Source organism: Podarcis erhardii (assembly GCF_964252035.2).
Source record: "Podarcis erhardii genome assembly, chromosome: 1".
Lineage (NCBI taxonomy): Eukaryota > Metazoa > Chordata > Lepidosauria > Squamata > Lacertidae > Podarcis > Podarcis erhardii.
The window spans coordinates 51,418,707-51,433,731 of NC_138497.1; the positions used below are offsets into that span (position 1 = coordinate 51,418,707).

Here is a 15,025-nt window from a genome sequence, read left to right on the forward strand (position 1 = left end):
TTAATGAAAGTTAAATACCTATAAGAATCTTGTCAACACTTTTATTTGTATCTCTCTTGGTGACAGTAATACTGGGCCCAGGGCAGAACATTGTAACAAACTGCCACACACCCAGCTGTTTTATTGAAAAGGGCTGAACATGGAAGTGTGATTTAATTCTAAAGAGATAATTTTTAAAAAAATAAACTTGCTGGGAAAACTGGTTAAGAACTTCCATGAATATATCATTCTTTTAGCTATTTATAGGGCCCTCTATAAAAAGCAGGCAGTTTTCGAATGGCTTCAGTTTTCTGAGCTGCAGAGCACTGGTTTTAACAACATCAACAATAACAACAGAAGAAGAAGAAGGAGGAGGAGGAGGGAGGGAGGGAAAGTGGGGAATATTGATTAAAACTCAGAAGCTCCTGGAAGACTGTGGTACAAATTAAGTATGAAAGGGGAAGTGGAGAAGAAATAGCAGGAGCGGAGTAAAAATACTTTGAGGCATGTTGCAGCAGGAAGAAAATATAAAATAAAAAGCTTTCATTGTTTTGATCATCTTCTGGATCAGCAACTTCTGCCTAAGATGAAGAGAATGAGGCACAGTATCTTCAGAACCTGTGAGCATGATTCAACTAATGAGTCCAATAAGCAAAAGTCCTGCTCCAGGATTTCTGATTCCACAATGGGGCTTTCCCCCATCTCCTCCACTGTGCCCCATGAAATTGGCTCTCATGGGGTTGGAAGAACCCCTGGAACACCTCAGGGCCGGGGAGAGCAAGGATCATTTTTTCTGGAAAGCTGAAATGCTAACCCCAACAAAACGATTGTCATAGTGTAATGTTGAATTCCTTCCAGTATTTTGACTTAGCATAAGGAAAGCTGAACTATACAAGTCCCTGCCACAAGATAATCCTATGAGGAGAAAAATAGCAATTTCCAAATATGCAAGTTTGACCTCAATCAGCCATAATTTTGTGATTGGTTCATTCTATGGATGGCCATGTTGTTGTTACTGGTGGGCATCAGTAATTTTCAGTGTTCTCAAGTGAGCCCTGGGGGTAGAAAGTTTTGAGAACCTCTGCTTGGTCTAAGGGATCCTTCTCTGCCTACATTCTGCAAGACTCTTGATTTCTCCTTATTTCTTTTTCCTGCTTTTGGTACCCTGACCTTGAGTGGCCTTTTTTTCAGATGTCAAAACGCCAGTTGGTTGCTGGTTTTCCTGTTCTTCTATGTCTCTTGGGATATTTATCCCAGGGATTTGCATTTTACCCTATTATTTGGGGAAACCTGATGGCTTTCTTTACAGTAGATTCCTGCCCTCAGGTATTACTTGATTCAGATGGATTCTCAGTTTCTACACCCTGGGTTACAGCTTAGGGGCAGGAAACCCCTAAGATTCCTATCCTGTAGCATCTTTTTATGTTCTTGGGGAAATCTTCAAAATATTGCAGTATACTATGTCCTGCCATTTTGCTGCTAAATTGCCTTTGCAAGCTTAAATACATAATTTATTCAATGTTTGTATATGCTGCGATCCCATATACATTGCCTTTAGGGTAACAGTCCCAGTGAACTCTGTCAGAGTAAAAATTAAGCTATTAAATTTACTACAGTGGTACCTCAGGTTACATACGCTTCAGATTACATACGCTTCAGGTTACAGACTCCGCCAACCCAGAAATAGTGCTTCAGGTTAAGAACTTTGCTTCAGGATGAGAACAGAAATCATGCTCTGGCGGCACGGCGGCAGCGAGAGGCCCCATTAGCTAAAGTGGTGCTTCAGGTTAAGAACAGTTTCAGGTTAAGTACGGACCTCCAGAACGAATTAAGTACTTAACCTGAGGTACCACTGTATAGCACTTTAAAAACCTGAGATGCATTGTTTTGTCTTTGCACTGCAATCTTAACATCTGCTTTCCTTGCCCTCTCTTGGCAGTGATGAGATGCTACATAAATGCCATCTACGAAACTGGAGCAGTTGGAAGGTTCTTGAGTTTTATTTTCTGAAGGGGCTGAACTAACCTTGAGCTGGCAACATAGCAACACCAGCTTCTCCATTTCCTTTTATTGTTGTTGTTAAAAGCTGAATGTTTTCATACCATAGAACCACTCAAACAGGCATAAGGATATTGAAACTGCTTTGCTGGATCAGACTAGCATTCCACCTTCCAGCAGTGATCACCCAGATGCTCCTGCAGAGCTATGGGAAAGGCACTGGTGAGCAGCTAACTTGAGTGCCACTTTGAGAAGGTGCACTAAGGCACCACTAGCTTGTGCCTGGTGCTGGCTGAGAAATGTACAGCTATCCTTTCACACGACAGGGCAATAGCATTGCTGTATTATATGAACACTAAGTAAGAACTGACTTGTTGAATCCTGTGTACGAACCTTGTATGAATAAATGACTTAAGACTCAACATAGCTGGGGGCGGGGGGCAGGGGAACTGCCTCTTTCAAGAAGAGGAGGAGTTCACATCCAGAAAGGATGACATTTTCTACCTCTTTGAGCAAAGACCTAGACAATACCCACCTGGTGGTGCTCTAGTTGCCTCTCAGAAACACTCTTCAGAGGAGTACCAATGCCACCATCTTTCACTGGGGTTTATCTTAGGCATGGGAGAATCAAAATGAAATGTTAATGTTTGAATTAAATAGAATAGGAGCCTTTAAAATTTTAGTAGTGGGCTCCTGAAACATACCAGGGTAAAGTGTTATGAAGAGAATTGTGTAGGTTTAGTGTTAAACTGTATGGCATATGGCACACATGTCTTCCTTGCAGGTGCTCTTAAATGGTGGTGCACAATTGATCTGCTGCTTAATGAGATGGAGATGTTTTGGAATGGGAAGCATGAACAGTAACTTGTTTTTTCTCTGCAAGCCTGTGGAGCCTTAGCTACCTGTGTAAGGTGTTGGAGTAAAAGTGCATTTTATAGAACCCATGTTCATTCAAAGCAATATGTGGAGGCAACTAAATACTGTATGTTCAGGACATACAAGTGTCTCTCCTGTCTCTCCTCAGTTTTAATATTTTATTTAGGAAAATTGCCAAAATAGGAATATTGGTCCAGATTATAATGGAGGGAGTAGTGGATTATTCCACAGTTTTCCTACTTCTTGCTAACATGCGAGGCATGAGTGAGATCAGTGTATTAAATTGGTGACCTTTACTGTAGCGCAGTAGAAATGGGAGTAGATTTTTAAAAGTTGTAAGCAGATTGCTTGACACTGGTTCTGTATTGATCATGGTGGCTGGCTTAGAAGAGTTCTCGTATATTAACCTGACAATGTGGAATCTGTAATTAACATATTCTTTATTCCTCCTTAAGGGACAACGGAGACAGATCAAGACATCGAGCTCCTCGGAATGCCCGCATGTCTGCCCCATCCCTTGGGCGCTTTGTCCCCAGGTAAGACCTGCACATGTGGCATTGCTTTAACCCTGGTCTCAGTGGTTTGGCAGTATTTTTCATGGATTCTGTCTCCCCTTCTAGGCGTTTCTTGCTGCCAGAGTACTTGCCTTATGCTGGGATTTTCCATGAGCGGGGACAGCCTGGTTTGGCCACTCATTCCTCTGTTAACAGGGTTTTGGCAGGTAAGAATCTCCTGTTCCTCTTTTTTTGAATCTGATACTTATATAGGTGAGTTAGGATGGGTATGAAAATCAAAACTGACATGGCTATAATCTATAAACGCAAAGATAGACTCCAGAATGACTGTATTATCCATTTGTGCACATTTTTCGTAGTTACTGATAGCACATTCTTTTGGAAAGAAAGCTGCACACAGGGAAATCCTAGAATTGAATTCAAGAACAAGAATAGGCAGAACAATTTTTGAAAACTTCTTTTCAAAAGCATAAGTGTTTCTGTTTCTTCTTCTCTTAAAAATTAACATTCTGACAAGCTAATGATCAGTTTGCTGCAGGTCCCTCTAATTCAATTATAGGGCTGTAAAATGTTCTGTGCTGTAAAACTTCTCAAGAGCAGTTCAGATTCAATTAGGATCCTAATAGGTGCATATTAAAACTTTGGCAATATATACGAATATTGCACAGCCAACTAGAAAGTACTTTGTCTGTGAGTAGGTAGAAGGTAGATAAAATGAGATTTTTTGTGATGACAGAATTTCTATAGAGGTGGTTCATAGACCTTGAATTTGGTATTTGTTAGTACCTAATGCAATAATGATCTAATGTTTGTCTAGATTAAACTTATAGCAATGTGCTCTTGGATTTTAAAGGGTGCTGTAGTAAGCTAAATAAGCATATTCTTTTTCAGGGACTTTCTTGCCTTATTGATCTCTTGGAAATCCTCTAACATAGAGATGGCCAACACAATGTCCTTCAGATGTTGTTGGACTACAACTCCCATCATCCTTGATGGCTAGGTCTAATGGGAGTTGTAGGCTAACAACATACAGAAGTCTACCACTATTGTAATATATTTATTCTGTGGCATTCTGATGAAAAGGTATAGAGCTGGTCTACTTTTTGTGTATGCTGTTAGTATAAGAAGACTATAACCAAGAGCGTGATGTCTGTGAATAGGTATGCCAAATAAAATCTGGGCACATATTTATAATGATAATAATACTGTTGTCCACTTACTAATAATGTGTTCCTAACCTCACTTATGTGGGACTAAGACCCATTGAATAGGAGTAGATATGATATGGGGATAGTTTGCTTTGTCTTATCTAGTAAATTAAACTTCTGGGAATAAGGGGAGGGCCATTCCATCCACCCCACCCTTTCAGATTCCACATGGTTCAAAATTTCTTGAGAGGCTCTTTGTTTGACTGGCATTGTTCTTTAGGCATTAAAGTTTTTTGTTTCAAGTCTTTTGCTATTCCAGACTGAGGGTAGGAGCCTCCCTCTACCAGATAAGGGCACTTTTAACTTTCTCCCTCCTCTTTGCTGAGGAAGTGATCTTGTCACTTTGCTCATCTGTAGAAAGGAGACTTTACCAGGTATGATACAATATCCCCATTTCTTACATTTTTCTTGCAACACTTTAAGGTTGCTAAGCACCTCTTTGCTAGTGCTTGTTGCTTTTCGACTAGATGCATCCTTTCCCTATTCTGGTTTTCTGTGTGGGATTTTGTCGTAGGAATATGGAAATAGCTCACCAGGAGATGATGATAATTTGCTGCCAGGCAACGCTGCCGAATTTCCCCCCTGCTCTGCTTAGCTGGAGACATCTGCTTCTGCTCCCTGTTAAGAATCTTTCAGCTGCTTGTGGTGATAACAAGAAATGTTACCTAGTTTTGAGGGTGAAAGGCAAATTCTTCTGGCTGCTAGTAGCTGTCTCCTTTCATGTTCCTTTGATGGAGTGTGCTTATACTTGTTGATATCTTTGAACCTAGGCATTGGATACAAGTAAATATTTGGCACCCCAGAAAGGCATTTTGGGAACCTCCCCATCAGAATGAGATAACATTTGAATTGCCTTCCCTACCAACAGTGCTAGGCATATAAATACCATTACTTTAAATAAAAATACACTCTGATTTTCTAGGTACTCTGTTGTTGTTTCCTTATGTGATCACTACAGTAGAGATTAACACTGAACTAAATTCACATTTGAATTATCCAGCTACGGCAACACCGTTCATACTCGCTTTAATATACTGTAGTTAGCAATGGGATGACTGAGGGATCATAGATTGAAGCTGAATTCAGATAGCACAAGTATTCTTGGGTGGAACTATACCTGCAGGTATAGGGCGGTATATAAATTCAATAAATAATACAGTGCTACCTCGGTTTACGAATTTAATCCTTTCTGGAAGTCTGTTCTTAAACCAAAGCCGTTCTTAAACCGAGGTGCGCTTTCCCTAATGAGGCCTCCCACTGCCAGTGCCCTCCACCATTCGGCTTCCGTGCATCTTCTGAAGCAAAGTTCACTAACCAGAACACCTGCTTCCAGTTTTGTGGAATTCGTTCACCAAATAGTTTGTTAACAGGGCTGTTCATAGACCAAGGTACCACAGTACAGTGGTACCTCGGGTTACATACGCTTCAGGTTACATATGCTTCAGGTTACAGACTCCGCTAACCCAGAAATAGTGCTTCAGGTTAAGAACTTTGCTTCAGGATGAGAACAGAAATTGTGCTCCGGTGGCGTGGCAGCAGCAGGAGACCCCATTAGCTAAAGTGGTGCTTCAGGTTAAGAACAGTTTCAGGTTAAGAACGGGCCTCCGGAACGAATTAAGTACTTAACCCGAGGTACCACTGTAATAAGGTTGAAGCAGTTTTTCGGAAAGGAGTCTCACCCCTGTGATATCAGAGACCTCTTGACAGGCACCCCCTAAAGGGCCGCCACTCATGTCAGTCCTTTCAGTAAAGAGCCTCCTCTTGGGGAGGTATCTGAGAGTAAGTTGACTACTGAATCAGTATCTAAGTCGCCAGGGACACAAGAGAGGCTGGTGCAAACAAATCTCCCTGGCCCAGCCCACTAGCAAAAGTGTCTATTTGCCCAGACCAGAGATGCCTGTTGTTTGCCATGCTATGGCTTGTACCCACCACACTTCAAAAGGAAGAGACAGGGACTATGCAGGCAATATTCTATCCAATTAAATTGTGATGCATCCTACACCATTTAACCATTAGCACCACCAGTTCCTCCTTGCAAACCACAGCCTCTTCTCATAGACTAGAACAGGAGAGCTTTTGTGTAATATCACAGTTGATGCTAAGCATATGACAAAACATATATCATTTAACAGCAACAAGAAGAGTCTTTTGCTAAATTGCACCTCTTCTTTTAGTTTGCATCTCTAAACTGGGAGTGTGTGTGTCACAATTTGGTCCAGCATGCAGAAAAACAAGTTGTGAAACTTATCAAATGCCAAAAAATTAATGTGTCTAAATTTTTTGGCCCAGGCCAAATAGCCCTCTTAGGCCCCCACCCCCCCTGAATGACACTGTGTCTGCCTACCTGGCAACTAAGAGTGCTATTAGAGATCTTTCTCTGGGTGCCCTTTCCAGTGGTATTTAGGTTAGGTGATGGCTACCGGAAGTAGGGCCTTTTCTTTTATTGTATCCCATGTATGGAAGGTGACATCTGCCTTCCACCTTCTCTGTAATGCTTCGGAAGCCAGACAAACTTTGTCCTGATGCTCTGGGCTTTTTGTAGCTGATTTATATTCAGTTATGTTCTCACAATATCTGTATGCTTGTTTTGGCTTAATAGTTTGGTTTACGGCTTTGGGGGTTATTTTCTTTGTTTGATGCAGTGGTGTACTTTTTGTTTTATCTACTAGTTTATCCCCTCAGTAATGGTTTTGATTTTTTTTTTTTTTAATTGTGCTCATGTCATATATGTTGAAAAGGCTCATTTGCAGTATTCAAACCAGGATTTGGAAGTCATCTGAATACAGCAACTGTGGTTTGTAAGAAATGACTTCCTGTTAGGGAATTCTGCATCTGTACATGGCTCTTTAATTGATTATCCACTCACTTTTTATGTAAGCTACTCATTCAAGTGAATGAATTGTGATACATTTCACCCCAGTAGGAATCTGAACTGCTGTTTAAACGCCTTAGGTAAATGGACAATTAGTGGTGGTATGCTGGCTATATTCTGGCTGTTGCTTCAATAATTAACCCAATTACCTTTTACTTTTTTCTTTAATGATGAAAGTGAGCATGTTAACAAGCTGGTTTAGTTGCCTTGGAAACCATATTCCAAGTAGCTACTCAGACTTTCTCAATGTTCTGGAATGACACTTCTTCTGCATTCAACCCTTTTAATACTAAATTTTCTCCCTTCAATTAAGGGTCTCTGGTAAGACGGATTTTGTGTTATAATCTCCTAGGTTCTATTACCCAGAGCCAGTTTCTCTGGTACTATTAGTTGGACAGCAAAACCAGTATGTGGCATTTTATTGAGCATTTCATCTAGTTTTGCTAAGATGGTGTTTAATTAATGAATGACAAATGTACAAGGTCACATGTACCCTTATATAAAGCACTGAGTTCAACAAATATTGCAAGTTCCTGCCTTTCCTCTCTTTTGTTTCTCTGATGTCATCTTGACTTGTTGGGACTTTCACCATAATGTTATGTCACTAAGTGTATTATAAAACAGGGCCAACCATCACTTTTAAAATTCTAAACCTGTTCTGTGTTGATACCTGTATAGAAGTGAGTCAAATACTACCAAGCCTATTGTAAGACAGGTTTTCTGCAAATGAAATAATTGATGTAAGATATTTGATACTTCTGCTGTCTCAGATGACCTCTTCTAAGCAGTAAACACAAGCTGACACTTAGTGATCCTTGATAAGGTGGTTGTAGTCCATGGTGCAGCTAGGCCAATTGGCATACTTAACTTTAACCATCTGCTGTGCTGGGGGCAGAATCACACAGGATGTCAAAAGTGAATTGACAAATCATGTGCATATTAATTAATGCACTGAGACTCATTGGGTGAATGCATAAACTATAAGTGTTGAGTTTAATCCATAATAAACTGGCCAGTTCCCATGGTTTATAGTAGAGCATAGCCAACTTTTACTTACATCAATGTACAGTGGACAAAAACGGAATCTGGAGAATGGTAAAACTAAAGCTGCACTTTACAGTACAGTGGTACCTCGGGCTACATACGCTTCAGGTTACAGACTCCGCTAACCCAAAAATAGTGCTTCAGGTTAAGAACTTTGCTTCAGGATGAGAACAGAAATCGTGCTCTGGTGGCGCAGAGGCAGCAGGAGGCCCCATTAGCTAAAGTGGTGCTTCAGGTTAAGAACAGTTTCAGGTTAAGAACAGACCTCCAGAACGAATTAAGTACTTAACCCGAGGTACCACTGTGTTTAAAGTGATGTCTGAACCCAGCTTGTGTCTTAAATGTGCTGATGTTCCTGTTTCCCTGTTCTCCATTTTGATCTTTGCATTCTGAAGATTAATGCAACAGTATGGAGGATAGTCTTTTGAGTAGTCCTGGTTTGTGTTCAGAATGATACACCAAAAGAATCTAGGAATATGCAAATGTTTTTAGCATTCCTGTGTCTCCTTTTACATGGGAGGAGATATTCTGTGACAGCATGTCTCTGTCACTGTAGAGAGGAGAATGTTAGGAAATTATTAGCTTTCTGTTTGGTAATTATCACTATCATATGGGGAAGTGGGTACTGGCATCATGATTACATTGCTAATGACAGATCAGAGGATGTCATTTCACTGCTTTTTCAGACTATGAATATAGACCTTTGGCCTTCATGTTTACTTATTCAAGAATTCTCTTACTAGGAGTTAAGAGAGACCTTTTTGAAAGATCTAAGCAAGGACAAGTTGGTCAAAAGGTTTTTGAGGTGCTGCAGGCAGCTTTCTTCAGTGAATAGTTTTATTTGAATGAATATAGCTGCTTGTTGAAGCTTTTTTCAGATGTCGTTAGTTTAGTTTGAAGTCCAGAACAAAAGTATAGTAACTGGCAGAAGCTAGCTGAATGGCAAAGCTGCTTCACTGGAAATAAACACCTGAAGAGTGAGTAAACCGGTTGATCTTTTGCTGTGTGTTGCTACTTCTGCTATTTGAGCCAGTAGTTCCTCCAAGTTCTTCGCATTATTTTTTTCTTAATAGGGACCTAATGATATGTTGAAGGCAGCTGACCACCAACTCACCAGTCCCTGTCTTACTAAGTGTCTTATGGAAGTTTTTTTTAATGCTTTCACTCAGGACTTAATCCCAACTTTACTCTGAGGAAAAGATAGGCAGTAGCTTGGTTTTGTTAGCTGTTTTATCTTTTAAAAAGTTGACAGTGTTGTCATTCCTGTGGACTAGATGAAGCAGGTGGGTATTTCTCTGTACTTTCATATTCTACAATTGGTTCTGAGGAAAGGGGCTGAGGTGAGAGTCAGGAGCCTGTTTGGAAGAGAATATAGCTCACAGGCCCCTTTCTAATTAGCATCCTTCCTCCTGATCTTTACATTGCTTGCTATTGTGACTTGGGGCTTATGCCAACCAAGTATTATTTAATAATTCTCTTTGATGTCTTTTGAAAGAAACTAACGAGCAAGGCCTAATTATGGAGAACCTTTTGTTTTTCAATCTTTAGGCTGGTGTAAACATAACACTAGCTATGGTAAGCAATCTCTAGAATGTGTCATCACAATCACAGTAGCCAACAATGCAAAATAATTTCTTAATCATTGCTAATCATTATGAATTTAGGAATTGTTAATCATTACAAATTTCCTAAGCAGGCTGGAGAGCCAGCATTGCACCTATGCTGCCCCTGTTTCAATGAGACTAAGCATTCAATTAGATGCACTAATGGAAGTTCTGTGTTTATACATGATGGGCGGTTCCATGCATAAAGAAGGGAATAGGGGCTTGATTTTAAAAGCAAAAGGGGCACACAGACAAGGACTTCAGTAGAACCCTCTGTGTACATCTCAATACTGGAATTGTTCTTGGTTGGTTTTGTACTCAGAAAGCTCCTTTTATCTTTAAAACTGAACTATTCTGGATAGTGGTCGTGCATGTTTTTTATTCCACCATCTGTCACCAAATATGTGGTGTATTGTGGGCAAGCTAGGGTTTACAATTCCATCATTATAGTATAACATGCTGGATCCCTGTCACGTAACCATATATTTAATGTACTTTTAAAAAAATAATAATTTATTATTTATACCCCGCCCATCTGGCTGGGCTTCCCCAGCCACTCTGGGCAGCTTCCAAAAAAATATTAAAATACTGTAATACATCAAACATTAAAAGCTTCCCTAAACAGGGCTGCTTGCTTCTATTGTCCTTTTTGTGTTCTTGCTACAGTCATTAGGATTTAAATAAAAATACCAATATATAGCCTTCTTAAAAAACAAATAAACCCATATAGTACTTGTCTATAGGCATGGGAGAGACAGACCAGGGCTTGAAATAGAAAACAAATATATTGTAATTATTTTGAAATAGTTTTTATTAAAGATTTTCTTAGTTTACAAAAGTATGTGCATCGCTTTTTTCAGTTTGTGTTTTTTACAGATCAATTACATTTGTTGTGAGACATTGGTGATACTGTAATTTGTTAAAGCTTAAAAATAATATAAATAATATTTATTCACAGGTTGATTACATAGCAGTAGTTGATAACTGCATATAGTACTGTTGCTTTAAATAGGTGTTTGTGCAGCAGTAACCACCACCACCACCACTAGCCCATTACCCTTTCAGCTCTACCCTTAGTTAAATTACAGACTGGTAAGGATGCATCAAAGTCTTCTCTTCCTCACAGACTTTTTACATGGTCTTCACCAGAAGTCTTGTCTCTAGTTGGATATTTGCTGTTTTTGCTACCTGCTGATATAGTGGCCTCAGCAATTCCCAAAGGAGGGCTGTTGCAGTCTTCTTCCCTTCTTTGCAAACTGTCTTAGCTTCTGCCTTTATTGATTTCATCTTTAGGCCATTGGCTCTCTCCTCTTTGTCATCTGCTAGTTAACTACCAGACTTCCTCATCTCCGGGTCCCTCTGTGGGCTCCCCCTGGCGGTTGCTATTGCTTCTTCCAGTTTCTGACTCTCTCAGGTTTGATTTTCACTTCTTAATAAGTCTCTTGTTAAACTCATCTTTGAATCTCTTCATAGTCTCCCAAAGACTGGTCAAGTCGCTCTCTGACTTCAGACCATGAAACAGTTCGGAGCTTGCACTTTGCATTCTTTCCAGCCACAGGCTTCCAGCAATTCACCAAGTTCACACTGGAATTCCAAAATTTCATTGGTGTAGAACTATTAAATAATAGGTTTGAAAGGAATATCCACATATCATATTCCATTGAATCTTATAAAAGCTGTGGTGTCTAGCATAAATGAAACCTTCAGATTTCAGCATCGGAATCATTGGCTCTTGGTATACAGCAAGCTGAACCCCAATACAACATAACTCTGACTTCTGTTTGAAGTACAAAACCAGGCTTTTCTTCTTTCACACACTTAATTATTTGCAATTTGAAGTTTCTAAAACAGAACATTTTAACATTTAAATTTCTCATCAGAAATATGAGGGTCACAATGGGGTAATTCCTTATTTGAACACTCAGAACTGCCAGCATCTCATCTAGTTTAGGCTTAATGTTTCTCGTTCATGGATCTGCTGAGTGAGAGACTTCACCAAGTTCTTTTTGTTTTGTTTCAAAGAATCGTAGAATAGTAGAGTGGGAAGTTTTTATTTTACAAGGTTTGAACCCACTGCATAGCATTTGTCTCAGAGTGGTATACAGTATAACACTATGATTCATTACAATTCATTACAATCAAAACATGACCAGTTAAAAACAGCAGAAAAGGCAGAATAAATAGCATCTAGTGAAACCAATTTCCATGTCAAAAGAGCAAAGGCAGTAATACAGCTGTTTGGATTGCCACTTAAATTAAACTACAAACGCTCTGTTAGGCTTTGCAATAGTTACGTTAGCGGGGAAACTATTTTTGGGGAGCTTGGATCACAAGTTTGACCTGGAGGAACGGATGCAACAGGTTTGAGAGTCCTGCCAGGCTGGAGGTTCCCCATGTTTGACCTAAAGGTTGCTCAGTATCAACATAGTGAAAGAGTCAAAGCCAGAGCTCTGCCTTGTTACAGGTTTTAAAAGTGGAGCTTCCAGAGTTTTGTTCTCTGTGATTGTGTAAATAGGGAGCTGCACAGAACAACTTCTAACATGATACTGATATTGTTAAGAAAGGCTGATCAAGTGTTGTAAAGACAGAAAGGTATTTGTGATCAAAAGGTTGCATTATTCTACTGCTTCACTATCTTGCCCAAAATGCATCTTTCTAGTTATCAGTAAGCTGGAAGGGATGTGTATTTGCAGCATTGCTCCAATCTTTGTGGGCGATGAAGCCCCTTGGGGCTTTGTGTCTCTTTGTAGGCGTTAAAGCTCACTTAGTCAGCCATAAAAGTACTTTCTCACATTCTGTTGGATCTTTTAAGAGGGCATTACCCGCAGCACACAGTTTTTGCACGGAGGAAAATAATGACTAATGCGCGAAGCCCCTTGAAACTATGCATGAGTTTGTGATCCCCCCCCCCTTAGTGGTTCACAGTAGCACCATAGATGGGCAATTGAAAAAGCATTAAAAAAAAAAAAACTTTTTCCATGCAAACTTGAAGCTGAAGGCTAGCAAAAAGATAAAGGTATACCCCACTCAATCTATCAAAATTGGCCTAGGGGTAAACATAACAGCAAAAAACCTGAGTCTATTCAAGGATAACTATGAAAAATGTTGGTCTGAAATTAAGAGAGACTTGGATAGTTGGACAAAATTGAAGCTTTCTTTGTTAGGCCGAATTGCTGCTATTAAGATGAATGTATTGCCAAAAATGTTATTTTTGTTTCAAACACTACAGATTGTGGACAAAACGGAGTGCTTCCGGAAGTGGCAGAAAGATATATCTAAATTTGTCTGGCAGGGCAAAAAGCCCAGAATTAAGTTTAAGATATTAACAGATGCGAAAGAAAGAGGGGGCTTTGCCCTGCCAGACTTAAAGTTGTACTATGAAGCCGCAGCTTTCTGCTGGCTAAAAGACTGGCTACTTCTTGAAGACACTGACGTACTGGACCTGGAAGGTTTTAACAATGCTTTTGGTTGGCATGCATACTTATGGTATGACAAAGTTAAGATCAATAAGGCCTTTAAGAACCATATTGTCAGGAAAGCAGTGTTTAATGTCTGGACAAAATATAAAGACTTATTGGAAAATAAAACTCCAAGGTGGCTTTCACCTCTGGAGGCTAAGGCCCGAAAAAGACCCAATATGGAGGCCAAATGGCCAAAATATTGGGAAATATTAGAAAAAGATGGAGACAATTGGAAATTGCAGAGTTTGGAGAAAATGAAGGATAAGGTGCGAGACTGGTTACATTATGCTCAGATTAAAGAAGTTTTTAAAAATGACAAAAAGTTAGGGTTCCAGGTGGAGAAATCAAAGTTAGAAACAGAATTGTTAGAACCAAAGACTAAGGTACTATCCAGAATGTATAACTTGCTGTTAAAATGGAATACACAAGACGAAATGGTTAAATCAGCTATGATAAAATGGGCACAGGACATTGGGCATAACATTATGTTTGAGGACTGGGAAAGGTTGTGGACCACTGGGTTGAACTTCACCGCATGTAATGCTCTGAAGGAAAATGTAATGAAAATGATATATAGATGGTACATGACCCCAGTTAAACTTGCCAAAATATACCATTCGTCTGATAATAAATGTTGGAAATGTAAAGAAAATGAAGGAACATTCTTTCACCTCTGGTGGACATGCCCTAAGGTGAAGGTCTTCTGGGAAATGATATATAATGAGCTGAAAAAGGTATTTAAGTATACCTTCACTAAGAAACCAGAGGCCTTCCTTCTGGGTATTGTCGGCCAGAAGGTGCTAAAGAAGGACCGAACATTCTTTATGTATGCAACAACGGCAGCAAGGATACTCATCGCAAAAAACTGGAAAACTCAAGATCTACCCACACTGGAAGAGTGGCAGATGCAGCTGATGGACTATATGCAACTGGCCGAGATGACTGGCAGAATCCGTGATCTGGGAGAAGAGAAGATGGAGGAAGACTGGGAGAAATTTAAGATGTATCTACAAAAACATTGTAATTTGGTTGAATGTTAAGAAGGATGCTAGATTATAAAAAATTGGCCACCACTAAATTAGATTTAAATTTGATGATAAGTGAGACTAAAAGAAAATATAAAATTTTTTTAGAAGAAGTGCTAGATTATATTTGAATGAATGGACATGAGATTGTAAACAAGTTGATAATTTGTTTGGAAAAAACTTTTAACGATGTAAATGGGAGCGGGAGACGCGAGGGAGTCCAAAGAAGTGATGAAATTATGTTTGTGACAGAAGTAAGATTGTTCATTGTTTGTGCATTTATATTTAAAAAATTTAATAAATATTTATATAAAAAAAAAATCTATCAAAATTGGAGGGCACTCCTATTTTATTCACACACACAGTATATCCTTTCTAAGTATGAATGCTCTCAAGACGACCTTATGACCAGGGAATTTGTACACATTTTAACTTTATTTTAA

General features: G+C 39.4%; 1 protein-coding gene across 3 annotated transcripts in view; it reads left to right on the plus strand.

Annotated features, from left to right (window-relative positions):
• The window catches only part of AMBRA1 (autophagy and beclin 1 regulator 1), a 156,406-nt gene that overhangs the window by 69,509 nt on the left and 71,872 nt on the right, over nt 1-15,025 (plus strand). For all 3 annotated transcript variants that reach the window (XM_081833964.1, XM_081833966.1, XM_081833965.1), the window contains 2 exons: nt 3,309-3,389; nt 3,474-3,574. In XM_081833964.1, the coding sequence (XP_081690090.1) occupies nt 3,309-3,389; nt 3,474-3,574 (182 nt within the window). The remainder of the gene's footprint in view (nt 1-3,308; nt 3,390-3,473; nt 3,575-15,025) is intronic.